This window comes from Eutrigla gurnardus, assembly GCF_963514095.1.
Source record: "Eutrigla gurnardus genome assembly, chromosome: 2".
In the NCBI taxonomy this organism is placed as follows: domain Eukaryota; kingdom Metazoa; phylum Chordata; class Actinopteri; order Perciformes; family Triglidae; genus Eutrigla; species Eutrigla gurnardus.
In genome coordinates this window covers 30,491,427-30,518,943 of record NC_139916.1, presented here as the reverse complement: position 1 = coordinate 30,518,943, position 27,517 = coordinate 30,491,427, and the positions used below count along the sequence as shown (strand labels likewise).

At 41.2% G+C, this 27,517-nt stretch overlaps 2 protein-coding genes and 1 long non-coding RNA gene across 3 annotated transcripts in view; 2 read left to right on the top strand and 1 right to left on the bottom strand.

Annotated features, from left to right (window-relative positions):
* Positions 1 to 4,193, top strand: part of cacna1sa (calcium channel, voltage-dependent, L type, alpha 1S subunit, a) — a 95,922-nt gene extending 91,729 nt beyond the window's left edge. The window contains exons 38-42 of the mRNA XM_084025240.1: positions 252 to 353; positions 1,481 to 1,611; positions 1,814 to 1,939; positions 2,262 to 2,422; positions 3,831 to 4,193. Of these exons, the coding sequence (XP_083881366.1) occupies positions 252 to 353; positions 1,481 to 1,611; positions 1,814 to 1,939; positions 2,262 to 2,422; positions 3,831 to 3,840 (530 nt within the window). The 3' untranslated portion in view covers positions 3,841 to 4,193. The remainder of the gene's footprint in view (positions 1 to 251; positions 354 to 1,480; positions 1,612 to 1,813; positions 1,940 to 2,261; positions 2,423 to 3,830) is intronic.
* A 700-nt stretch (positions 4,194 to 4,893) lies between these two features.
* On the bottom strand, positions 4,894 to 25,541 carry optc (opticin). Its single transcript, XM_084025839.1, has 7 exons — positions 25,432 to 25,541; positions 19,297 to 19,520; positions 8,262 to 8,400; positions 8,032 to 8,190; positions 7,747 to 7,949; positions 7,254 to 7,349; positions 4,894 to 5,435 (listed from the first exon to the last, which is right to left on the bottom strand). The coding sequence occupies exons 2-7, from the start codon at positions 19,498 to 19,500 to the stop codon at positions 5,268 to 5,270; spliced, it is 969 nt and encodes a 322-aa protein (XP_083881965.1). The 5' UTR covers positions 19,501 to 19,520; positions 25,432 to 25,541; the 3' UTR covers positions 4,894 to 5,267.
* LOC311023956 lies at positions 14,332 to 15,255 on the top strand. The gene is made up of 4 exons (XR_014598264.1): positions 14,332 to 14,405; positions 14,512 to 14,607; positions 14,844 to 14,984; positions 15,150 to 15,255. It is a non-coding gene; the product is annotated as an uncharacterized lncRNA (long non-coding RNA).
* Positions 25,542 to 27,517: the final 1,976 nt, after the last annotated feature.

Here is a 27,517-nt window from a genome sequence, read left to right as displayed (position 1 = left end):
GGTTTTTGTTGGTGTGATGGACCAGCTTCTTCATATCACCTAAGACTGTCTTATAAACAAGGAATACCAGGGAGTCCTTTTCAACAGAAATCAAATACAGCAATGTATTGTTTACTTGAAACATAATGTTATTTTGTATGTTGTTGTGGCCACGACTTGGAAACGCAGTTAACTCAGGCTATTAAGATATTTTAACAACACAATTACAGTGATGGAATTTGACTCATTATTATGCTTCTTAAATTGGTCAGGTAATTTTGAACAAGCCAATGAGGAGCTGAGGGCAATCATCAAGAAAATCTGGAAGCGCACCAGTATGAAACTTCTGGATCAAGTCATTCCACCGATAGGAGGTCAGTGTTCTTGAGGGTTCATCAACAGGAGTCACATGCTCAGCTATTTATTTTTGCAGGTGCTGGGTACAAACAAACAACACATTATCTTGTTTCAGTTCTTCTTTAATTGAAAATGGACAGCATGTCTACCACAAATGGTTTTCCATACGGAACAAAGAACTGGGAACAAGATACAGTAGCAGTATAGGGATTTCTTCACATTCTAAGAAAAAAACCTTCAATTTTTCAATGCTGGAGAACCCACACTAACACAGGGAGAGCATGCAACCTGCAGACATAAGGCAGACCCAAATCCAATCCCAGGCCCCTCTTCTGAGATGACAGTGCTAACAACTACACCACCCTGTAGGAGGCCATGGTTCAGTAAATTGTGCTTGGTCTTACATAGGCCAACTGTAAATAGAGTTTGTATCAAGTATTGCTAGTTCATAGTGCTTTCTGAAATGTAAAGGTCTGCTGGGAAGATGCTGAGAAACCCTAAGAACAGTTCTCAGCAAATGGCTACCTCTGTCTGGAATGGTCTGAGAAAGATGACTTACAAGTCCCACACTCTATTAAGCAAACAAACTAATTTCAACTACCAACTGAGTAACACACCAGCTGAGTCCTAAATTAAGTTATTGCTGATTGCTAGCTCTAACAAGCATTGACCTGTTAGCTAAACAGATAAATTATAACCAGAAAACATTGTTTAAATGTTAGCTTGATAACGTGGCTCAAAGGTAATGTTTAGTTACGTTATTATATTACCTTAACATTTGACCGCTATGCAGCTGATTCCATGCAATTTAAATGTGAAGGAGCTAAACATATTATTGTCTTCACTCTGAAAACCCAAGACACAACCAGCAAGCCAGTGTTACAGTGCACAAAAAGCGAAGCTTTTAACTTAATAAATATATATAAAATTCCCTTTGCATAGTGTCAATCCTTAACACTGTAAAGTGCAGCCTGGTGGGTTGGAGGTGTTCTAATGGCCACTGTACAGGGGATTATTTAATAGTTGAAATATAGTACAATTTCCTAAAGAATTGTACAATTTATTTAGGGATTAATAAAGTATTCTTATTCTGAATTTCATGATGGTTTTTCCACACATTGAATGCATTTCTATGTTTTAACAGATGATGAGGTGACAGTGGGAAAGTTCTATGCCACTTTCCTAATCCAGGATTATTTCAGGAAAATGAAGAAGAGGCAGGAAGAGTACTATGGCTACCGGCCCACCAAGAACAGTGCTACCCATGAGATCCAGGTGTGTAGATAATGGTATGTGACATGTAGTGAATGGTCTGATTGGTCTTTGATCTTGATCAACTCAATTAATTCATGTGATTAATGTGTTAGAATAATGGTACTAATAATAACCCAACTTTATCCATATCCCACTCCAGTATTTCATTATTGACAGCAGTTGCTGGAGGTGTATGTTGTTATTTGTATTCTGTGTTCATCAGGCAGGGCTGAGGAACATTGAGGAGGAGGCAGCTCCAGAGCTCCATAGGACCATCTCTGGTGACCTGGTGAATGAAGAAGAGATGGACCAAGCTGCTGAAGAAGCTGCTGTGGAGGGACTTTTCAGGGTAACAGGGATTTAAGAATGAATGGAAGAAAGCCATTCTAAAGGGTTTTATACACAGTTGACTAGGAGAGCCGATGAGAAAACAATGTTCAAAGTATTTCCCCTTGAACCAACAAATCAGTAAACAGAATGTGGTGGCACTCGAACTGTATATATTTTTAGTAAAAACCATCTGTTCAAAAACGACTCTACAATTATTTTATTCTAAATATGCAAGCTTAAATATAATTTACTCTACCTATTAGTTAGTCACATTTTTGTAGCTTTAGTAAGCAATAGTTATTGCTGACAAATACAAATATAATATGCTATTTTGCTAACAGAGGCAAGGAAGTCTATTTGGAAACCACTCTGACCCTGTTTCTGTGGAGAGTGAGGAAGCCAACAGCAACCAGGCCCAGGCCATGAGTCCTCGTCCTCTGCAGATGGCAGAAGGAGTCATCAACAACAATATCAATATCACTAACAGCAACACAAGTCACAGGTATGTGTTTAATTCCATGTGAAAGTTACAGAACATAAAAAGCAGTGGAAGTGGAAGACATTGTTGTACAGGGGTATATGCTGATCCAGAGCATCTCAAACATGGGTGACAAGTCCAGTGAGTGTTGTGATGTTTTCTGCTGCCAGAAATTGTATACACATCGATACAACATTGGGCCGTGTATTATCATGCTGCAACATGAGCTGATAGTAGTGGATGAATGGCACAACAATGTGCCTCAGGATTTCGTCACAATATCTTTGTGCATTCAAAATGCCTTCAATACAATGCACCCATGTTCCTTGTCCGTACCTTATGCTAGCCCAGACCATAATCCCACCGCCACCATGCCACTCTATCCACAATGTCAGACGCCATCGGAGGTGAGCTATTGCCCTCTCCAGTTGGTTACGACGACGAACTGCAGTCAGGTCCAGACTCCGATGAGGACGATGAGCATGCAGATGAGCTTCCCTGAGATGGTTTCTGACAGTTTGTGCAGAATAAACAGCATGAGCATTGGCTGTCTGGGTGGCTGGTCTCAGACCGTCTTGCAGATGAAGATGCTGGATGTGGAGGTCCTAGGCTGGCGTGGTTAAACGTGGTATGCAGTTGTGAGGCCAGGATGTTTTGTGAAATTTGAGAGGAATAGGCCTCCTGTGTACGTAGAAAAGGTCTGAGATCTTTGATTTCAGCTCATAAAAATAGATCAACCGTAGCAACACAACATTTTCTTGGGTTCAGAGACTTCTAAACAGGAGCACTTGAAAGCACAGATTAGAGGCATTTAGAACCCCTCCAGTGTTCCATATGGACTTTTTCTCAGGAAATATGATAGGCAACAATGAGTGACAAGTATTTTTAATCCTCTTATTTGTGAAATATATTACAAATGTTTGTCAAACTAAAAGATGATTTACCAGGTCAATAAAGTCTCTTGAGTTATAACTGTTGAAATGTAAAAATCCCGGCTGATAAGAGTCGCTGGATAAAACACATCAGGTAAGTTAACTAGCAAGCCAAGCCAAAGGCTGTATTGGTGACAAACATTGTGTGAGAGAAGTTGTAGTTCACTGAGTTCACAGAAAACGATGATATGACAAATAGACTTTTTGAACTTGCTAAATTATTCATTATTATTAATAATTAAATTGACACGTAACTCATGGTACAATCTAAACAGGATCAAAAATATATTTGTAGTTCCCTGTTGACAACCGTACATATTTATTTTGAAATAAGGTCCTGTGGGGGACACAGGAAGGGGTGGGACTTAGCTTCTCTATAACTTGAAGCATGGAACCAGGTGCTTAGTAAACCCTCAGCCACATGTAGCAACACTGCTTTATTTAAAGTTTAACCCCATAGTTTTGGTGCCCGTTTTATCCTTCTTCCTTTGTTTTCTCAGCCTGTATTAGGTCGTTTGGGAAGAATTGGCCTCTGACCACTGACGTCCATCAGCCAGGACCTTTGACATCAGCAAAATTACGGGCTGTCAGCAGATGCAGAGAAGGACTTCTGATTGAGCCACCACAACTTGTAACCAGTGTAAAGAAGCAGGCTTAGGGGCAGGGAAAGCTCTAACCTGCAATATACCACAACATAATTTCTGTTACAGAATGGAATTATTAAACACTGGTCTCCTGTCAACTTTTTTGCAATGCTTGTGATTTATTCAAAACTTTTCAAAATAAAACCCTTATTTTATATAAAACCAGGTTTAGGTTATATATAAATATAATCATGAAAGTATGCAATCTTATATTAAGTCTTTAAGTAAACTGCTTTTTCAGTAGCAATGATCCGTTGAAATGCTTAACTCTGTATTAATTAATTACTTTAAGAAGTGGACCATTAGTAAGCATTAAAAAGCGACATCCTAACACAATATTTCCAGACAACCCCATAAACACATCCAGCAAACAGAACATTTTCATTCATTTGTACCATTAGCTATCATTTTCTTTCCCTTCCATTATCACCAAATCCTGCAGGAAAAACAGACAATACATCCTTTATAGAAAAAAAAGTCATAACAAAGTATTACAAAATCATTGGAATTACCTGCCACAAAGATCCCATTGAGCGACACGCAAATACAGAAAGAAACCAGAAGCTATTCCACAGGTGGGCAGACCTTAACAGGAGTGCACATCAAGGGGGGGCATTAGAATTGGGTCATCTACTCTTGGTGGGTGGCCGATGAAAACGGTAATATTTCACTTGTGTCACCCACTAATCAGCCCATCATTGGATCTGCAGTCCCAAAATTCAAAACATAGTCAAATTGAGTAACAAAGTCCATGAAAATGTGCTTGAAGTCATTTTAGACAATAAAAGCCCATTAACATGGGTCTTATATTGTCATATATAACCATTTATAATCTGTTTGTTATTATGGGTTGAAAACCACACCAATGATTGTATTCTATAGTAACCCAACATATATCTCAATGGAATTGAAAGCATCATCAATTAGGACTAATATTAATTTGATCAACTACACCTGTCTTCAACCTGCAATTACATGTCAGAATGGCTGCTGTGAAAATAATCTATTCTATTGCGATTTTATGACTCCAAGTCTAACAGTGCTCTGTGTCTGCTAGATGTATAAAAAACAGCCATAAACAACTGTATAAGGCTTATAAGGAGAAAAATTGCTTTAGTCGTGCAGTACATGTCTCATGATATTATTTTTTTTAAATGTTGGCATAAAAACTTGCATAAAATATTTAGACAATGTATTGCATGTTTTAAACAGCCACATAATGCTACCCGGCCATATTACTGAAACAGTTTCTATTTGATGGGTTGGAGCCTTGACTCTGGTGTCTGGCAGCTGTCAATGGCTGCCTACTGGCAGGCGTGGTAGGCAGATGTAGGCCTGGGCAAACAGGTTGATGTCCAGGGGGTTGCCATCCAGACGGATGTCCTCCAGGTTGCGGCGGATAAAGTTGGGATCGTGGTGGTTACAGAAGGTGTCCTCATGCAGAGTCTGGATGTTGTTATTCTGATTTGATTGGGGGACAAGAAAGGATTCACTCTACACAGCATTTCATAATTAAAAATAAGACATTTTAGTTGTAATGATTGGAATTAGAGGAAAACGTGATAATCAAAGATTAACCATAAAAAATGGTCTTGACTAATTGCTGTACTTTTTCGCCTCCTTGTTTGTGAAAAGATGAAGATATGTGGTTTTATCAAGGTAATTCCTCTAAACAAGGACGTAAGATGCCACAATTTTGGTTGCCTGCTCTGTTTAATCATATCAGGTGCCTATAAATATTGTATATGTTAGATTTAGTTTTTGTAGCTGTTGTTTCATGCCTTTCTGGATAAGTTTACCTGCTTTGGCTGATTACCAGCGGCCTGTACTAAGAAGTCAGTTCAACAAACCCTTCTTGTTATCTTGGTTACCTGTCTTAACTAACCCTGCCATGTGATCAGGCTGAACGGTCTTATGACATTGGTGATCAACCCAGTAAATCAGGTGGTTTATCAGTCTGGCTATGAGCATGTTCATATAAAAGGGGCGGAGTTAACAGCAAATGACCAATCAAAAATTTGGACAAGTCTACTGTCTTCAAAACTATATAAACTAGAGATCTTCAACAGGGAGTCCGTGACCTCTAGGTGGTCAGCAGAAGTACTGCAGGGGGTCCCCGAAATTAGTTGATCCCCAAAATACACATTAACAACAAAACAACCTATAATAAGCAAATACGAATCGTCCTATTTGTTAAATGTTATGTTGTGAAATTGTGATGTAGAAATGCAAATATAGAATAAAAAGTATTTTCTATGAATAAATTAATCTGTCAACAATTATTATTTGAATGGCTTCGCATTGTATACATACATTATTACAAAGTACTTTTAAATATGGCATTATAGTCTGCACTACACATTATTATTGACCGGTTTAATATGCAACACAATTTTATACAATATGTAACAGGGGGTCACTATCAGCCAATAGGGGGGCCTTGGACTGAAAACGTTGAAGACCTCTGATATAAACTATAATACCAGACACATATTATGAAGTCAAACACATAATCACACATAAAGAATAAAAGCAAGTTTAAACTGACAAATTCAGAAAGGACAGCTGGTAATAACTGCAATTTAAAAGGCTTACGAGATATGACTACAATTATATGTTTATATTATATTAGACTAATGTGTTGCTTATATGTTTTCTTGTAGAATAGAAGATCCTTTATTCATCATCATGTTGGGTAAATTATTGCGTGAAAGAGACACATTAAAAATCCCAGTTTGTTGTCATTAATCTTCTCCAGAAATGTTCAATTGACTACAGTGTGCCATGTTTATGTGTTTGAATCAACCTACGAGTGTCTGGAGTACTGCCATATGGTTGTCACTGTGGATTCCAGCTTGTTGGATGACTGAATCATCAGGCTGGCTCTGGGTAGGATCAAAATATTTCTGTGACAATTTGGGCAGCTGTGTGGCTGTTGCTCAGAAGTAGAGCGAGTTGTCCTCCAATCAGAAGAAAGTGGTTCATATCCTGGCTCCTCCAGTCTACATGCTGAAGTGTCCTTGGGCAAGATACCGAACCCCAAAATTACACCTGAAGGCTGTGCCTACTGAATGCTACTGAATGTAGTCTAAAGTAGTCGGAAAAGACTAGAATAGTGCTATAGAAATGCAGGTCCATTTTTCGAGTCTTGCTGTGACTGTCGCTGTGAATACTGTTTTTTTTTTGTTGATGTGTAACTTATCTGGTTACTTGGCTGCAAACGAAATGCCTCTTTGGAGTCAGAAGGGAAGACAAGACATAAAGCAAATGTGCTTGTACCTGCAGGTGTAACACCCTCAGGCTCTGTGGAAGTGGTGTAGGAATGTAATCCAGGTTATTGTTGGACAGGTAGAGGAATTCCAGCTGGCTTATATCCTACATGGACAGAAGAGAAACACTTACATTACACAGTAATTCTAGTATTATAGTACTATCCACACTGACTGAATTTGCAATAAGTCCATTATTATTAGTATAATAATCATTATTATTATGACAGATCGCTTACTTTTTAATGGTGGTTTACGGTTTATATATAGTTATTTACTCTCTCGTATGGCATTTTGGGCAATTAAAGGCAGTCACATGTGATCGCCTCCACATGTGATCATGTGACACTTAAAGGGATTGCAGTGCAGTTGAAAATCAAACTTATTCTAACAAATGTTTGTACTACTACTACTACTACTACTACTACTGCTGCTACTACTACAACCACTACAAATGCAACAAAGAAACATGATCTTTATTGGTACAATCTGATTTTATTTACCTGGAATCCCTCAGAATGTAGCCCACGACTGACCAGCCTATTGTTCCGTAGATCGATGTATTTCATGGTGATTGGCAGCTGAGGTAGGAGCTGCAGGTTGTTATCAGCCAACAGTAACTCCTGGATCTGTGGCAGGGAATCAAATACATCCTCATCCATCCCTGTGATCTGGTTCCCTGTTAGATCGATGGACTGGAGTTTATCTGAAACCATCAACAACAAACACATTGTGTCATCTTTAACATGTCGCATAGAGTTTATGGTGTGTCCAAAGTGATTCCTCACGGAGATGGATGAAGTCTGTGTTCTTGACATGTCTGATCTTGTTGAAGCGGCCATAAAAATGGGTGGTGTCTTTGGGCAGCAGTGGGATCTGATCCAGGCCCATATCATCACAGTAAACACTCCCGCGAATACACACACACAGTAGGCAGGTAGGCATACCTGAACACAGGTACAAAATTAGACACACACATATAAATATGATTGTTGAACTCTTGTGACAGTAGACTTACCAAGCCCAGAGATAGGGCCAAAAAGGCCGGGTCCCTTAAAATCTAAGGTGATGGGGGCTGATGGCTGGGTGGGCAGGGTCACCTCCTCGTTGTGTTCAGCTGTGGGCTGGTTGGCTGGTACTACGGTGCCCACCTCAATCTGTCCTCCCACACCAGCCAGGAAGAAAATGAGACACTTTAAATCAGATTTTTCATTTGAATGGTACAGATATTTGTATATACACTGCTCAAAAACTTAAGGGAACACATCACTATATAACAAGAAGCCAGTTAAATTTCAGGAACATCAATCTGTCTATTTCGGAAGCAGAAGTGATTGTGAATCAATTTAAAATGTTCAATTTTCAATGGCAAATGAAAGTGACAACAGGTGCAATGGAGAGTCAAAATCAAGACGACCCCCAAATAGGGAATAGTTTTATATGTCGTGGCCGCGGACGATTGCACTCTGCTTCTCCTTCCTGACTGATTTTAATATAGTTTTGTGTTCTGCTTGTGTCCTTGACACTCCCGGCGTCAAGAGAGGGCGTCACCCCCTCACAAGGACTGTCCCGCCCCCTCAGTCAAAACGTAGTATTTTTATTTTTTTCCCACTCATCAGGAAAGAGGAGACTGCAACTCTACTGAAGGTAAGAGCTGGTTATTTTATCATCTGTATTGTTGCTACTGTTTGTGTTTGTTATCAATGTGGTTATTGATCATACGCTGTTGGACATCACATGTTAGATCAGTGCCGTCTGATCTGTGGAGTCTCTTTTTATGTTGCTCTGGGTTACCTGGCTTGTTTCTTGCTTCTGATTGGCTAGTGCAGTTATGCAGGTTTTCATCTGTTTCTTAATGGTCGGGTTAGAATGAACGTTGTGTTAGTAAAGCAGGTATATTTATATATAGGTATATTATATTGTGGCAGTGTGTTATTGTAACATGTTTCTTATCACGCATCTATATGGCTTGGATAAAACACTTGGGCTGCATACGTTTTCTCATACTATGCATCACGTCATCCCCCCCCCTGCAGCCAAATCAGGTAGCCCATCTCCTTCAGGATGGCACATCTATGCGGGCTGCAAGAAGGTTTACCTTGTCTCCCAGCACAGTCTCAAGAGCATTGAGGAGATACCAGGAGAGCTGGGCAGGGCCGTAGAGGGGCATCAACCCAGCAGCAGGACTGCTCCTTTGTGAAGGAGGACCAGAAGGAGCACTGTCAGAGACCAGCAACATGACCTCCAGCGGTGCATGTTTCTGACCAAACTGTCAGAAACAGACTCCATGAGGGTGGAATGAAGGTCCGACGTCCTCTAGTGAGACCTGGTCTCACAGCCCAGCACCATGCAGCTTCATGAGCATACGCCAGAGAACACCAGAGCTGGCAGGTTGACCATTGGAGCCCCATTCTCTTCACAGATGAGAGCAGGTTCACACTGAACACATGTGACAAGTGTGAAAGAGTCTGGAGACTTCGTGGTGAACCTTAGACTGCCTGTAACATCTCCCAGCATGACCAGTTTGCTGTTAGGTACCGGGCCCTGGGTTCCTGTTGGTGCAGTGGGCCCTGGGTTCCTCCTGGTGCAGGACTAGCCCGGCCTGGCCAGAGTGTGTAGACAGTTCCTGGATGATGAAGGCATAGATGCCATTGACTGGCCCTCTCTCTACCCTGACCTAAATCCAATTGAGAACCTATGGGACATTATGTATTGATGTATCAGAAGGCGCCAAGTACTGCCACAGACTGTCCAGGAGCTCACTGATGCCCTGATCCAGATCTGGGAGGAGTTCCCAGGACACCACCGCCGACTCATCAGGAGCCCAAAGTGCATACAGGCACGCGGGGGCTAAACACACTACTGAGACGCATTATAAGTTGTTTTGATAAAATTCAAGCAAGTTGGATCAGCCTTGTGATTTTTTTTCACTTTGATTTTCGGTGTGATTTTGAATCTAGCAATTAATGGGTTGATCATTTTGATTTCTATTGACCATTATGTAATTTTGTTCTCAACAAATTATACAATGTACATCAGTAAAGATTTTCAACTTGAAGAATTATTTCATAATAATTTGTTCATAGAAATCTGACATCTGATTTAAGTGTTCCCTTAATTTAGACTGTAAAGGTCAGAGTTTACAGTATATTTACTATATCAGCACCTTCTATCCCTAAGTTTTTGTTGCTGTAACCATATTGTAATAATAATTAAACCTGTGGACATTGTGGACTAGAAGGAGAATGCTGCATAGGTCAAATTCATTTGATAATATAATAGGTAAATTCAGGCAAAGTTGTCAGATCTTTTTTTTTTTCCTTTGTCTTCCTGTTGGCAGGATTTTTTTTTGATGGAATAAAAAAAGAATGAAAGAGAAGATAATCATTTATCCATGTTGGGCCATGCTACTTTCAGATTCAGACTTTTAGTTATTTGTTATGGAGGACTAAATGTGACACAATTAAATAAATAAATACACCATTAAATAATTACTTAAATGTGTCATTAATTAATTAAAATTGGAATTAAATACATAAATGTGTAATTAAATGTGTCATTAATTCATTCAAATACCGATTCATTTAATGTAAAATACATATATAATTATTTCACTATTTACATTTACATTTCATGGTCCTGCCTTGCAGTGCTTCTTGAATTGTCAAACTGTCAAACTCACCCATCAAAAGTTGGTAGGCGGAACCTAACGCCTGATTGGTTACCCTGCGCATCAAGCCAAGACAAATCAATTCCAGATAATGGATTGATGCAGAGGGCTTCACGGTGGTGTAGTGGGTAGCACTCTCGCCTCACAGCAAGAGGGTCCAGGGTTCGATCCCTGGGTCGGCCCCGGGTTCCTTCTGTGTGGAGTTTGCATGTTCTCCCCGTGTAAGCGTGGGTTCTCTCCGGGTTCTCCGGCTTCCTCCCACAGTCCAAAGACATGCAGGATGGGGATAGGTTGATTGGTGACTCTAAATTGACCGTAGGTGTGAATGTGAGCGTGACTGCTTGTTTGTCTCTACGTGTCGGCCCTGTGATAGACTGGCGTCCTGTCCAGGGTGTACCCTGCCTTTGCCCAATGACAGCTGGGATCGGCTCCAGCCCCCCCGTGACCCTAAATACAGGATAAGCGGTAGAAAATGGATGGATGGATGGATGGATGGATTGATGCAGAGCTAGTGAACACATTCCAATACACTGGGTGGCGCTATTCACCTCTACGTTGGTTAGATACTCTGTTAAACAAAACTTTAATTACAACGGCTAAAAATCAAGGAGAAGACTTGTCCTGCTAGCCCCAATGTTGAGGCAGCGTGCGAGGTGCAGGACAAAATGTCTAAAACTTGCCCGGAGCTGCTGAGAGAAGCAGCGAATTTGATTGAGGAAGCTCTGAACAGAACTCCGGCGGCTCCGGCGGCTCCAGCGGCTCAGTCACAGCAGATACCTGCCGCTCCATCACGTACACCTGTCCAAGGTAAGCTAAGTAATTTCATGTCAGCCTGGTGTGCTACTAATTAATGACTCGGGACACAGGTGTGGGTTAAATTAGATCGACTCAAAAATGTATTTGTATGCGGTAGGCTCATGATGCTTCGTGCTTAATACGTTCATTGTTAATGGGAGCATAAAACTAGTTCGCTAATCGGCTAAATAGTGTTAGCTGGCTTGAGCATCCCAAGATAGAAGTTGAGGTTGTTTTAGCTGACTGGTGACCATTGAGCTGTGACGTTTTTCTGTGTTGCAGCGGAGGTAGCAAGGCTTTTTGCGCCATATAACATTGGAGCCAGAAGGAATATGACGAGACGACCAGCACAAGTCCAAGTTAGCCGAAGAAGCTACACACACACTGTCTGTTGTTTGGCTGACCACAGGGCGGATAAAATTCCAAGCGTACCGCTTAAAGCGGAACTTCTTACTTCAGGACTTGGAGAGCAAAAAGTGACATTTTCAGGTCAGTGCGAAACTAGACATTTACTAAACTGTCTGTGGCTTGTTGCAGTTTTGCAGTTCTAATCAGCATTTCTTTTTATAGTGACTCAAACTTAATTGATTTTCATAGCGTGAATAATAGTTATCACAGGCTTACTTGCTTAGTTTTAGGTGAGTAAATATGAGTTATGATTTTATTTTTTTTCTCTCCAGGGAATGACCATGACCCCATGGTTATAACAAATAAACTGATGGAAGTGTTTCCAAAGCTCCAACAAGGGGGAGGCTTTGAATTTCTTAAACTTGTAGGATCTACTCGCAGTCGAAATCTTGCATTGCTTCAGTGTCCCAGCACTGGATACACCCTTGCCTATCTGAAAGATCCATCGACGATGATTGGACAGGCTACAATCTACATACGTCCACTTCAACAGGATCTACCCTTAGATTGGGTACATAAATTTACAGAGACCTAGTTTAATACACAATCAAAACAAAGATTACTGGTGACTTTTAATCATTAATTAAAAGCCATTTGTTGTTTTTAGGAGAGCTCACGTCCTGCCTCTGGTCCAGTCATCCCCTGCATCACTTGTCAGAAGGAAGTTCCCTTTTCAGAGATGAAGTTGCACAGATTGAGCTGCAATGGGTATGTACTTCCTAAAGCAATGCAAGGGTAGCATATTCATTTTCATCTTGTGCACACAAATAAGAGAGTATGACCATAATTTGAATTGTGTTAACTTCAAGGACACCCATGCAGGAATCAGAAAGAGAACAAGAGGGAGGCCAAAGTGAAGAAAATGATAGTGAGACAGCACTAGTCAGTGACAATGTTCCAGCGAGGCCTGGAACATCAGCTGAGAGTGAAGTAGTACCAGCATTGATTGTCAACGAGGAGTTGGATCGCAAAGAAACAGACAGTGGTTTGTGTCATCACAATAGTGTTGCTATAAGATTGTGTGTAACTGAAACTGAAAAAAAAAACACCTGCAAGATATAATTAGATAAGATAATACAGTTAGACAATTAATAACATGCAACTGGGTTATATTTTCTAATATTTAGTTTTTGTTCAGAATGCTGTTTTGCTGTTTTTAGGTCACCTCAGCTTTGTGACAAATTCTGAAGCTGTTGGGTCTCACGTTTTGTCAGTGACATGGACAGAATTTTCCTCCTTCTCTGTAGAGTGAGAGGATATCTGTATCTGCAGGTAACATGCCAACTCACAACATGTCTCTCTGGAATAGATAACTTTATTGTTGTTGTTTCTATAGAATGGAATCTTATTAAAGAACCGGCTCAAGCTGCCAAAGTTTTCAAAGAGAATCTGCTAAGGGAACATGCATCTGGGAAACCACTTAGAATGAAGATGGATGTAAGGGACTCTGAAGAGGAGAGGGAATGGGAACTTCTCTTATTCTATAAACAGCAGCAAGAATGGGCATGTCCAGTTCATTGTACTCTTTTTGGTAAGTAATATAAAGTTTGTAATATAAATGTATCAGTACAGTTTATACCACTCGAGTATCTTTTATGGCATTGTTAAATGGGAGAATGGAATCCAAAAAACTAATGAAAATATGTGTTATATATATGTGTGTATATTGTGCACAATATTCTCCTGTTATCTGGAAGAATCAATATTAAGGATGCTATTCTAGAATTACAGCCAATAGAATATTGACTATTTTTTCCCTTGCTTGTTAAATGTTACCTAATCCAGTTACCTTTATTAGTCTGCCACTGTTTTTCCACTGTGTTATTATCAGTATTTTATTTCAGGTGATGTTGCTATCGGAGAGGGAGTGATGCGGTACTTTATGACAACAATCATATCCAAACTCCAGTTTGGATTCAGTCTAGATCTTGGTAAATCTCTTACTATTTTGAAGGTTAATATGATGTCATTTTTTAAATTTATTTAAGAGGTTAATTGTTGTGACTTTATCCCCTGCTCTCTTGGTACATTACAGGAGGAATGGGCCGAACACTGCTATTTGAGGGTGAACCTGACCATCTTGTTCCAGCAGCATCAGAGGCACTTTTTGAAAGCAACCTCTTCCGGGTTGCAGGAAGGATGTTGGCCCACACATTTCTGCATGACGGTCCCCATGTCACAGGATTAAGTCCTGCTGTAATTCATGTACTGTTCAATGGGGACCCTGAAATGGCAACTGTTGTTACAGAAGACTGTCCTGATCTGCACATCAGGAGCATCATAAAACTGGTATGTAACATAAAAGAAACTTTGCCTTGCAAAAATTATCATTTGGGCAAATATAATAACTTGTAATAACTTCTAGCTCGAACATGAAGAACTTACACCGCAACAGAAGGACACAGTTTCAGATCTTTCCATGTCTTGGGATCTTCCGGCAGTCACCAAAACAAATCGGAGATGGCTACATAACAAACTTCTACTCCATGCAGTGAGTTCCTGCTGGTTAAGTGACAGAACTCATTGCTGTAGTTGTTGAAATTATAGAAAGTGTTATGAACCCTGGCTTGTTATGTTAACACTAGAGTTTAAGTTTAAGTACTAGAGTTTTAATGGATTTTATAAAGCACTTTATTGTGCTTTTATGAACATTTTCCCTACTGTGCAAACTTTTGTCAAATTTGGGTTGAGGATTTGGCTGTAATATGGGTCGGGTCTGTCTCTTAGGTCGTTGGGAGGACCATGCGCCAAATTAAACAGTTGAGAAAGGGACTGAAAGATGTGATGGTATGGCCCCTGCTGACATCTAGGCCAGATGTTGTCCCACTTCTTTTCCCCAAAATGGCTGAAATGCAGTTCACATCCCAGGTAAGTCAGTAATTTAGTTATATTTGTGACTTAACTTGATGAATTTACATGTATTTTCAATGACTGAGCTGGTTATTTTTCCATTTACCAAGAATGTGATCTGCATATTCCTTCATCAAAATAAGTTCTCTTTTTAAAATAATTACATTTTTTGTGTTCTTTAAGATGCTCCTGGAAAAAATCACATGGCCAGTTGAGGACAGTGATGAAGACTTTGATTTAGACACCATATGCTGCACCACTGGCTTTCTAAGGATGTTCATTGAAACGGGTATAAACACCTTATTTGGTTTATGTATTGCTCTCTTAACAAATGCTTCTATGTGTCATGGATAGATATGATCAATTAAAGTTGAACTAAATGTCTTGAATCCATTTTATGACTTTTAGCTTCATCAGGTACCCTGGCCCAGCTGCTGACATTCTGGGTTGGCTGGGAGATGCTTCCTCCTGAACTGAGAGTGGAGATTTCTGGGGGAACCCTTCCTACGTCCTCCACATGCTTCGAAACACTAAAGCTGCCAGCTCATTTCAAGACCTACATGGACTTTGAGAAAGCACTTGTCTCTGCCATAAGAAGTACTGGATTTGGACTTGTTTAAGTTTTTTTAAGACAGATGTCTTTGCATACACTGTTCAGATGAGTTGACACAAGTTCAGTTCTTTGAAAACATTAACACTGCAGTAGTTGACCATTGTTTTATTGTACATATTTTTCCATTTACTGAAACCAAACAGTTCTGCACCTTCAGTGCTAATAGTACAGCATTCATGTTATTCATTCTGTGGACAATAGTGAGACAGGAAGTAAAGGAGAGTGTTGAAGTTCAGAAAGTAGTGGAGCTGTACATGACAGACGGTCATTATGGTAGAGCTTCAAAGTAAAACTTATTTTTTCCCCTTTTTTTCTAAGGAAGGCAAACTTTTTCAGTTTATCCTTGCTTGTTCTAACACGCCAAATAAAAGCATGGGTTGGACATCAGTCTGCTATGATTCCTGATAAAACTTCCACAGTCTCTACGTATAATCTAAGTGCATCAGTTACAGAAACTCCTGGAGCTGGCAAAATGGAAACCTCTTCATCTGAGAGCTCACGGGCCAGCTGAACCTCGGGCACTGACAAAGTGCCTCCATGAAGACTATGAGGTCCGTTCCAGTCGATCCCATACTCTTCAGGAACCTGAATGGAGAACAAGCATGATCAATCTTGTACTTAAAACTAGTTTGACATGTCATTACACAAGATTGTTATTTTTAGTCACCAAGTCGGTGAGAAATTAAATGTTGCCTATTCAATTCAGTTTTGTAAAATAATACAGTTGTGCATAGTATGCACATGAGGTTGATCTTTGAAAGCTCGGGAGACTTTGAAGAGACTATAACCTATGTTTCATTATAAGTACCACATTTAGTACAATATTTTCTTCCATAATTCCTTTGGGGAAACAGTTTTTAAAAGTTGATCGTTCTTTAACCTCAGTAGGATCCTCCTCAGGGCCTTGCTCTCTGTATCTTCTCCAGAGTTGCTGTGGTGACTGATTCCTTTCAGTTCTAAGACCATGAAAGTTCCAAGCATCTCGGAAAGAGTCGAGGCTTTGCTGAATCAGTGGAAGGAAGATCCGATGCAGGGCGAAAAGATGGACTTCGTTGTCTGGATTCAGTGTTCCCTGATCTTCCAATGAAGTGAAGATCTGATAGAAGAGGTCCAGGGCATGTTCATAAACATCTCTCCACATCCTCTCTATTCTGTTTTTAGGATAAAATTGACAAATTATTAATTTGTGACATATGCTAAAGAACATTCAACTGGTACGTTAGTTGTGTGAGCCTAGTTGCCAAACATTTATTTACCGCTGATTGTGGACACTTCTGCCTGTGATGTGTGAATTCCTGTCGGTACCTCTGCTTCTGATCATGAATTCTGCTACATCTGCATTCTCCCCCCCTTTATCAGACCGTACCCTTGTTGGCAGCCCATACTGCTCAACAGCAGTGATAAAGCTCTGTAAGACCATATGAGCTCTATTATTGCCAGCCACAGTCAGGTAGACCACTAAACGACTGAATCCATCCACCCCACCATGGACAACAAATCTCCACCTGTTGTGAACACATGAAAAATAACAACTTTATTGTAAAACAATTCTAATGAAACATCTAGAAAGATGCACTGTTTATCTGCTAGTATCACTGACCTGATGAGCTTATGGTGGCCATCTATATGCCACAAAGAGTTTGGGCCAGGAACAGAATACTGCCGTCGTCTTAATACACGCAGCCTTAGACGCCTCATGTAGACTCCCTCTGCGTCGACTCTGCGTAAAGACTCTTGCAGTCTTGAGACTGAGGGGAGGAAAATAAAATGAATAACCACACACTCACTGGCTACTTATTTTGAGGAAATAGTGGTGTCATAATCAAATACATAATGTGTGTCAAAAATGTACTGTACTGTCAGATATTGTCCCTATTAATATATAAAAGATCCCACATGCTGGAACAGACATGACCTGCGATTTTTAGCCTCCTATGATTATATCCTTTTCTATGATTATATTATATACCCTTTACAGCAGGGGTAGGGGTGGGGGCACATCCGGACAGCTGAGAATATTACTGTCAGATATTGTTCCTACTCTATTAAATAGGAGGCTACAAATCACAAGACATGGCTGTTCTGATGGCGGTCCTGAAATGTGTGTTTCTCTTTTATAATACACGTTCTACATCTCAGAGGCGACGTCTTTCCACAAGCGGGCTTCCTTCACCTTTCAATGGGGCAGAGCTCTGCATTAAAAATACATTTAAATAATGCCCATATTATTATACTCACTTGGAACACGCACACCTCTTGCATTCAGATGACCACGCATTAGCTTGTAGCCTGTGTTTGGATGTCTTCTGTGAATTTCACTTACAATACGGTCTAACTCCTCATCATTCACAGCTGAATAGAGATCTGTCTTTCTGCACAAAAAAAAAAAACATCAAGTAATGTTACCTTAAACGTAATATATATATAAGTGTATGAGAACGGCAATTCATAAACTGAAAACTCATGAATTTAGTGTAAATACCTCAAACCGTATTGTTGCATGCGCCTCCTGATGGTCCTCTTTGACACTCCGAACATCTCTGCAATTTGACCAGCGGGTACTCCACAAAGAACTTGATGCTCCAGAACTGCACTCGGTATGTCAAACGCCAAACGCCCCGGTCCCTGTGTGTGTTGGGCCTGATGCGCCCTGGTACCAGAGAAGCGGTGGACTACTTCTTCGAGATTTGCAATCACTCTGTGGTCGATATCTTCGTCGGAAAGTGCGGAAATTACTCCAAGAACTTCAATAAGTTCCTCTGCTTTACTAGCTACATGCTCTGGGTCAGCAGGTCCTGCTTCTACATCCTCTGCTAAGTTTAAAATGTCTCTCACCAACTCCCTGGAAAGTTCATGGAGATCCTCCATCGTTTCTATCCAGGTACTCTACTTCAGACAAAAGCAATGGATCAGACTAGATTCGCGTTAGCCCCACCCACTGAGTTTGATGAGTGAGTTTGACAGTTTGACAATTCAAGAAGCACTGCAAGGCAGGACCATGAAATGTAAATGTAAATAGTGAAATAATTATATATGTATTTTACATTAAATGAATCGGTATTTGAATGAATTAATGACACATTTAATTACACATTTATGTATTTAATTCCAATTTTAATTAATTAATGACACATTTAAGTAATTATTTAATGGTGTATTTATTTATTTAATTGTGTCACATTTAGTCCTCCATAATTTGTAGCTCAAAGGATCTTCAAAGATTCGTCAAGAACTTGCCATTCGGAGAATAGCTGCAAAAACATGTGACTAGAGGGTGAAAATTCAGAAAACAGGAAGTCCTGAATGCAATAGGAAAGCTTTCAGGAGGGAAATCATCACGGCATCAGGAGCAGTCAATTCCTGGAATATCTACAGCTCAAATCATCAATTCAAGCCACATGTAACACCATGATGGATGCAGCAGCTGGAGGAACATGGTAGAAAGTCCTGGGTTGGATCCGGTCTGCCTGAATGTATTACAGAAGGCTTGGAACATAGACAGAGCTGACGATGATGCTTTTCAGACGAGGGTATAGAGCAGTAAGTGGTTTGTTTTTTATCATCATTATTTTAATTAAAATGTACAATTAAAGGTAATGCTGTTCATGAAAAGAAATACCTTTATGAGAGACTTCCTGTTACTTCACATACTTCAAATTAATTAAACATGTCACATTTTACAAAATCTTTCTTCTCCATCCTTCCCCTCCCCCTCACCTCTTGGTCCAAGTCATCGTAATCATAACTGTCTCCATAAACGTTGACATCCAGGTTCTCCCAGTCCATCTCACTGTTCAGGTCGTAGTTCTCAAGGTCAAAAACGTCATCATCTGGCTCACCCGGAGGGGCCGCCGTGTTAGGGTAGGCGCCCAGGAAGACCAGGGCTAAGGCAAGAGCCATCATTGGAGACTGCAGAGACATCCTCAGCTCAAACACGGGGGCTGCGAACAACAAGAGAGGAGAATGGAGGGTTTTATTTTCCAGTGTCAATATATTCAGTTGATGTCTCAAATGGGGCCATAGATACAATTGAGAGGATGTGTTCTTGGGACGGAAGATTTCCATATTGCTATTCTGAAGAATGAGACTCCGATGACGCAAATCTCGTCATTTTGTGAGACGAGAGACGAGCAAAGTTACAGTACAAGTACTGTAGTGTCTCTCTCTCTTTGTCTCTTTCACACACACACAGACATCCACACGCACTCACACACATGCACACACGCACACATTTACATTTACATTTAGGTAATTTGTCCAAAGCGACTTACAATAAATACATTTGTCAAAAGAAACAAACAAAGAAACCAGAACATATCATTGCCGACAAAGTAAGAACTAAAAAATAGAAACAAGTGTTAGATCCTAGTCTGAGTAAAGTAGCTGTTCAGCAGACATACCTTAAGAACAACAGTGCTATGATCAAAGTGTTGTAGGTAAGGGTTTTTTTTTTTTTGGAGGGGGGGGTGGAAGTCTGAACAGGTGAGTCTTGAGCCTTTTTCGGAACATGTCAGTGAATCTGCTGTCCTGACATTGGTCGGGAGTTCGTTTTACCACTGAGGCGCCAGAACAGAGAAGATACTGGACTGAGCAACATTTGTTTGATTTCAGCGATGGTGGTACCAGCCGGCCAGCTGAAGTAGAGGAGCGAAGTGGCCTTCAAGGCCAGTGCCATCGTCTTGAATTGGATGCGTGCTGCAACAGGGAGACATGGGGGTTTAGCTCAGGAGGTAGAGCAGGTTGGCTGACAACCGCAAGATTGACGGTTTGATCCCCAGCTCCTCCTAGCTGAGTGCCTGGTGTCCCTGAGCAAGACACCTCACCCCAATTGCTCCTGACGAGCTGGCTGTCGCCCTGCGTGGTTGACTCAGCTGTCGGTGTGTGAATGTGTGCGTGAATGGGTGAATGTCAGTCATTTCTGTAAAGCGCTTTGGATAAAAGCGCTATATAAATGAGGCCATTTATCATTTACATGGGAGAATGTGGGTAGATTGAAGACAAGGTGTGCTGCAGCATTCTGGATACGCTGCAATGGTTTAGTTGCCGAGGCCGGGAGTCCAGCCAGGAGAGAGTTGCAGTAGTCAAGGCGGGAGATGACCAGTGCTTGGACCAGGAGTTGCGTTGCATCCTTTGTGAGGAAAGTCTGAATCCTGCGGATATTGTAGAGGGCAAATCTGCAGGATCGGGCCACAGCAGTGATGTTGGGGTGCAGGATAGTTGGTCATCGAGGATTACACCCAGGTTCGTTGCAGTAGACGAAGGCAATACTGTGATGTCCTCGACAATGACTGACAGGTCCATGCGAGGGCAGTCTTTCCCTGGGATGAAGAGGAGTTCGGTTTTATTCAGGTTAAGCTTGAGGTGATGTGCAGTTGTCCAGACAGAGATGTCAGCCAGACAGTCCGAGATGCGAGTTGCAATGTGGGTGTCGGAGTTTGGGGGGAAAGAGAGAAATAGCTAGGTGTCATCTGCGTAGCAATGGTAGGAGAATCCATGCTATGTAATAACAGAACCTAGTGATCTGGTGTATAGTGAGAACAGAAGCAGTCCTAATACTGAGCCTTGAGGGACACCCGTGTCCAGAGAACAGGGTTTGGACATAGAGCCATTCCATGTGACCTGAAAGGTGCGATTTGTCAGGTATGATGTAAACCAGGTGAGAGCAGAGTCAGTTATGCCAAGTTCAGCCAGGGTGGAGAGGAGGATTTGGTGGTTGACTATGTTGAATGCAGCAGATAGGTCGAGGAGAATGAGAACGGAGGAGTGGGATGAGGCTCTGGTTTCTCGCAGGGACTCAGTCACTGTGAGGAGGGCCGTCTCAGTGGAGTGAGCAGTCCTGAATCCTGATTGATTAGGGTCAAGGAGGTTGTTCTGGATGACAGTTGGTTGTAGGCGGCACGTTCCAGGGTTTTAGAGAGGAATGAAAGAAGAGATACAGGTCTGTAGCTTTGGATGTCAGCAGCGTCTCAGACACACCAACTCAGTTCACAGTTTGTTGTTTTTAAATAGCCAAATTAATTTAATAGTTAATGTTCATGTTCGTATTTACAAATCTATACATATGACCAGAAGATGGTTGTTCATGTTTACAAGTTCATAGAATTGGCCAGATTATGGTTGTTCATATTTACAAAGCATAGACTGCTTATCTGTCGAGGCGTACCCTGCCTTCGCCCAATGTCAGCTGGGATCGGCCTTTTTGAAGAAAGTCATGAATGTGTATATCAAATACCAAGATGCAGTATTTTCAGCTGATTCAGTATTTCATTTGTTTATGGAAATGCAGATTGTTTGTGCAATGTTGAGGAATGTAAAATAATTGCATTTCTATATACCCCTGTGATCAGTCAATAAATACTTGACTTATTATGCTGGCCCTGTCTTTATGTTCTTGCTGGACATATCTTTTAATGTGTCCTGTTTAGCTCCTTTACATCATACAACATTGAAATCATGTAAATAATGAATAAGTAGAATAATTTATTGAGCCACACAATTTTTGCTTATGGAGGCTCCTGGATTCAACTTTCTTCCATAGCTTTCCTAGCTAGAGGGGAAATCTTTCTGTTGTGTGCTGCCATCTAGTGGACACAAGAGGGTTCTCTGCATGAGTTAATCATCTAACAGCAAACTGATACATCTTACTGAATGTACCTAATGAATGGGTCACCTTATCCATTATCGGAAAAAACTGCCCCCCCTGAGATTTTTGTCAGGAGCCGCCACTGCATTTTGACTACATATATGACCCACTTTAAATACAGATTCATGTTTCAACTGGTGAAGTATGCCTTGAAGCCAGAATATGACACTGACGCTTAATATCAACCGACTTTATCTGCCTGTGACACAATCATTAAAGAATTGATGCACATCAAACAATCAAGGGAGAAATTGCGCGTTGTGCGCTATTTTAAAGAATGCAAAAGAGTAAGCCACACAGCACCATAAACCTATAAGTTCCCCCTCCCTTTGTAGTCCCAAAATTAAACCAATAGTTTCCACATTAACAAAAGTCTGTCCGTCCGTCCTTGAGCTGGGCACTGCACCTAGTCTGTCTCATCGTCATCAGAGTTTCCCACATGGTGCGCAATCAGCCTTGGGGTGCAGCTGCTTAGAGCACGGCAGAAACCGGATCTCCAACATCCGCTCAAAGTCTTTCTTCCTCATCATTGTTTTTAGGGCCTGTTGTTTGGATACCCTGAGTTCTCTTCCGCCTCCCTCCATGATCTTCTCTTGTCACGTAGTACTATTTTCTGTATGGCATCATTTGGCATTCTACACACATGTGCTATGTACTTTAGAAACTGTATGTTGCAATATACAGTACTTCAATGGGTTGCGATTTGGTCAGTTCGTACAGTTTACTGTTCGAGATCCTAAAGGCCCAATCCACATCACCATCGACTAGGGCTGCAGGATTAATCCCCTTTTTACATTGGTTTAGGGGCAGGACATTCTTCCGTGCATAGCCGCCAGCTATCATCTTTCGCAGGAACCCATTCCAATTCTGCATCTGTGTGTCCTGCATTCTCTGTGTGCTTGATGTAGCATGATATGGCCAATAGATGGACCCTGGGGACAGAAAGTCACTGAGACGTCTCTCTATAACCATGGAAATGTCATCGACCACCAGGGAGAGCAGTTAAACTTCGGTCATGGTGAGATGAAGGGAATGACTGATAACAGCGGACGACCAGATGAATGCTTTGGTTGAGTCAACAATAGCCAGGTCCGCTCCTCTGCCTAAACCTGTTTAACAGCTCTCTGCAATGTTGTGACTTCTCAGGTGATTCCGGTGACTGCCATCCCTTCATCACCGAGTGTGAGTTACACTGTGTGTTTCACTTTCGTTTCCCACTGAACAGTCTAAAGTTGCCTCCATGATGTCTTGACTGGTCAGGCAGAGGCCTGAGAGCGAATGACAAGTGGAACGTGAATTCGGCCATTTGCAACAACAATCTGACAGATTTTCCAGATGACGTCCTCATCGCCTTGTCCATAAATCTAATAAGTGCCTGTGGGAACATGGTCAGACGAGGAGTCGAAGAGGAGGAGGTGAGGCCGGCTCCCAGTTACAGCTTTCCACCATTTCCCCACTGGCCTGGTAGTGCCCTCAGATCCCTGGTCCGCCTGATTCTCCTCTGTCAACCGAGGAACCCATGCAGCTCAACAGAGCATAACTGTGCCCTGGGGAGTGTTGTGGAATAAAAATATACTCACCGCAGATAAACTGAAACAAAGATCACTGAACGGAGTTTTTATTCTGTCTACAGAGAACATCAATCATCTCACAGAGTGCACACAGTCTGAGGGAGGAAGAACCCTTGGGAAAAAACAAGCGAGACATCGTTATACCAAAGCAGGACAAAAACTGGGTAACTTGTTGTGGTTCCCAGCGCCACAGTTATCTGTGCTTTCTGATAGTGCCCCTGGGAGCCAGGAACCAAACAGAAGAAGGCTGGTGAGAAACAGAAACTAAACAAAGTCTAAATATTGGGTAGTGATAGCAGTGACAGAAATACTAAGATGGTTTTCGTTAAAACTGTCTTCTTTGTAGCGAACGGGAAGAGCTGAATCTTGAGCCACTCCTGTACAGCTTTGCTGAGAATCCTTGCAGGCGTACTTTATTTTGATCGGCACACCATGTGGCCAATCACATGCAAGAACAGACTAGGATCATACCATTGGGTCAACTGAAGAGGGCAGAGGCTCCGCTGATGGAGTAACAGTTGACGGCTGCTGGATTTAAATGCAAGCGTGTCGGGAAAAGTGAAGAAATCAGCATGAACTGAAAAAGAAGGGGCATCTGGCTGCAAAGCTGAGTGCAGAATTTGTAAACTGAAAATATCCATCAGAGCAGGGTCAACAGCAAACCAAGCATCATAATGTTAAGACTCTGGCCTTTACGTATCTGGTTCTGTTCATTTAAAGGTTTGATTAAAATGCTAAATAGTAACTTTTTTAAGAAAAAATAAATAAAAATAAGACTTTTATGAAAACACTGAGCTGAACCAAATGAGCCGAATCTTAGCAAAGATTAGATAGATAGATAGATAGATAGATAGATAGATAGATAGATAGATAGATAGATAGATAGATAGATAGATAGATAGATAGATAGATAGATAGATAGATAGATAGATGGATAGATAGATGTCTCTGGGGATGATGGCATCATGAACAGTGCATTTGGAAATCTTTCATTAATTGGTGTTAATTCTTGACAATCCATCATGTCCATTGAGCTCCTGGGTCCTTTCTTTGATTACTGAGCTAGAGGAGCATTGTTGGTTCTTTGCTCAGAATCCCAAAGGAATGTTTGCCTTGAAAGCTGACAGGTCTGTGTGAATGTTGTCCTGCTGGACACTTCTACAGACATTGAAAAGACTTTTACTTCTATCCTGACGGATATTAAACAATTATTACACATTGGTTTGTTCTCATTTTACTGAATACAGTACACAGGTCCATGACTGATGCAGTATATCTGAATAACAAAAATAAACAATACTTTTTACATACAAATGGAAATTAAACTACTTAACTAGAGAATGCAATACACAGTTCTAGTCTGTCATAAAAGTATAATCTGAACAAAACCCTATGAATATAGAGCAGCTCTTAACACTATACTGTAATCTGTCTGTACACAGAACATTAACAATTGCAGCAGTGATACCAGTAACTGAGACAAAGATGGGAAATCAAGCAAAACTTAAAGTCTGTTGTTGACAGCAAATTCTCATCACTGTCATTGTGTCCAAGTGAGTCAAGCACTTGGATTAATTTTGTCTGCCTGAATTACATCAGAGAACACATTGATGATAACAATAATTGCAGAGAACTTACTACTTTGTTTTGGCTTTAAACTCCGGAAGAACCCCAAACCTTCAATTCTTCTTATCCTGTTGCTATTCTTTGCTGCTCTCAGACTTGTCCCAGAATCCCTGCAGACCCCGTTGTTTTCTTGGCTTCAGACTGGCCTGTGGACAATGAGTCATTATGTTGACAGAAAAGGGGGATTACGTGGCAGAAAAACAGGGGGGTTGTTCAGGTCATTTCAGTCAACATGTACTCAGCTGTTACCAGTGCTACCCACACACACACATACACACACACACACACACACACACACACACACACACACTTTGGAGGGTGGAAATGCTCACAAAATGACCACACAAACCATCATCACATTCATATCAGCTCACCCTAACTGCAATTGTAAATTGTTAAATACACGCCACTACTATTGCTTGTTGCCCAAAATATCTCACAGATACGTTACAGCATTAGCCACCTAGCCATGGTTAGCATAGCAATGGTTAGCTTAGCTACATTTAGCCAATGTTTCGACTCACGCATCAAGTTACCATCCAAAACGTTACACAAAATGTTAACTAACCATTCAGAAACATCCTGCTGCATACAAAGGGTCACATCTTCTTCTCTCCTTGTTCTGGGTCAGAGTCTGGTTCAAATAGATATGGTTGAACCGAAGTGTGTTTGTTTGCAGCCATACGTGTTCTCCATTCATTCAGATTCCGATTCAATCCTGTTCAGGGTCCCAGATCCCAGCTGACATTTATAAACTTCCATTGTTGTGCAGATGATACTCAATTATATCTATCAATCAAGCCTGAAGAAGCCAGTCAGCTTAATTCCAGGCATGTATTGATGATATAAAAACCTGGATGACCTGCAATTTCCTGATGCTACACTCCGATAAAACGAAAGTTATTGTACTTGGGCCTAAACTCCTCCAAATCTCATTGTCTAAAGATATAGCTACTATTGATGGAATTGCCTAAAATACTACAGTTAGAAAAGAAAAGAGTTATCTTTGATCAGGATCTATCCTTTGACTCACATATTAGACAAACTACAAGGACAGCCTACTTTCACCTGCGTAACATTACTAAAATAAGGCCGATGCTGTCTCAAAAAGATGCAGAAAAACTAGTCCATAAATGTGTTACCTCAAGGCTGGATTATTGCAATATCCGGCTGTTCTAATAAATCTTTTAAAGCTCGTGGCTGGTCCAGAATGCTGCAGTGCATGTTCTGACTAAAACTAGAAAAAGGGATCACATTTCTCCTGTATTAGCTTCTCTGCACTGGCTCCCAGTAAAATCCAGAATAGAATTTAAATCCTTCTCCTCACTTACAAGGCTCTTGGTCTCATGGTCAGGCACCATCATATCTTAAAGAGCTCATTAAACCCTACTGTCCTGCTAGAGCACTAAACTCTCAGAATAAAGGGTTACTTGTAGTTTCTAGAGTCTCCAAAATTAAAAAAGAGCAGGTTCCAGAGCTTTCAGCCATCAAGCTCCTCTTCTGTGGAACAATTTTCAGGTTCTGGTTTGGGAGGCAGAAACTGTTCCTACATTTTAGAGTAGGTGTCACGACTCAGAAAACAGGGAACCCAAAAGCACGACTTTAGAGTCACTGGCAGTCCAAAAAGGTTTATTCCGCGATACAGGCAGGGGTCAGAAAACCAGGAAGGCAGGCAGACAAGGCAGACAAATGGCAGGTGAAAATCTTCAGACCGGGTTGCAGGCAGGATCAAACAGGTGGGACAGGCTGGAAACCGCTGGAAAACTAGGCTTAACACACTAGACAATCTGGCAGAGAGCTGGTGAATCTGGGCTATAGTGATAGTATATAGTATAGTGAGTGGCTGATGAAGCACGTGGAGCTCTGGTGTGGAAATGGGCAGGGATGGAGGTGAGGGGAATGAGTTTGTCACAGGGTCACCTGCTTAGGGATTGTTTTTTGTTTTTTTTCTACCTGTGTTCATCTGCCCATCACTAAAGGTACGTGTCCACAGGGGCGATTTTAAACGCAAGTGGACGCGCCGCTTGCCAGGATTGCACGCTTGGTGGGCGTGCCACTAGGCGGGCGCTCTCCTTCCCGGAAACAGGAAACGTTTCCC

Bases quoted from the DNA above. Each gene is read 5' to 3' on its own strand.
- optc (XM_084025839.1), bottom strand. From the start codon at position 19,500: ATGTCTCTGCAGTCTCCAATGATGGCTCTTGCCTTAGCCCTGGTCTTC. The intron at 8,191-8,261 runs GTAAGTCTACTG...ACCTGTGTTCAG, and splicing joins TGGCCCTATCTCTGGGCTTG to GTATGCCTACCTGCCTACTG. The intron at 7,350-7,746 runs GTAAATAAAATC...CTGTCCATGTAG, and splicing joins TACATTCTGAGGGATTCCAG to GATATAAGCCAGCTGGAATT.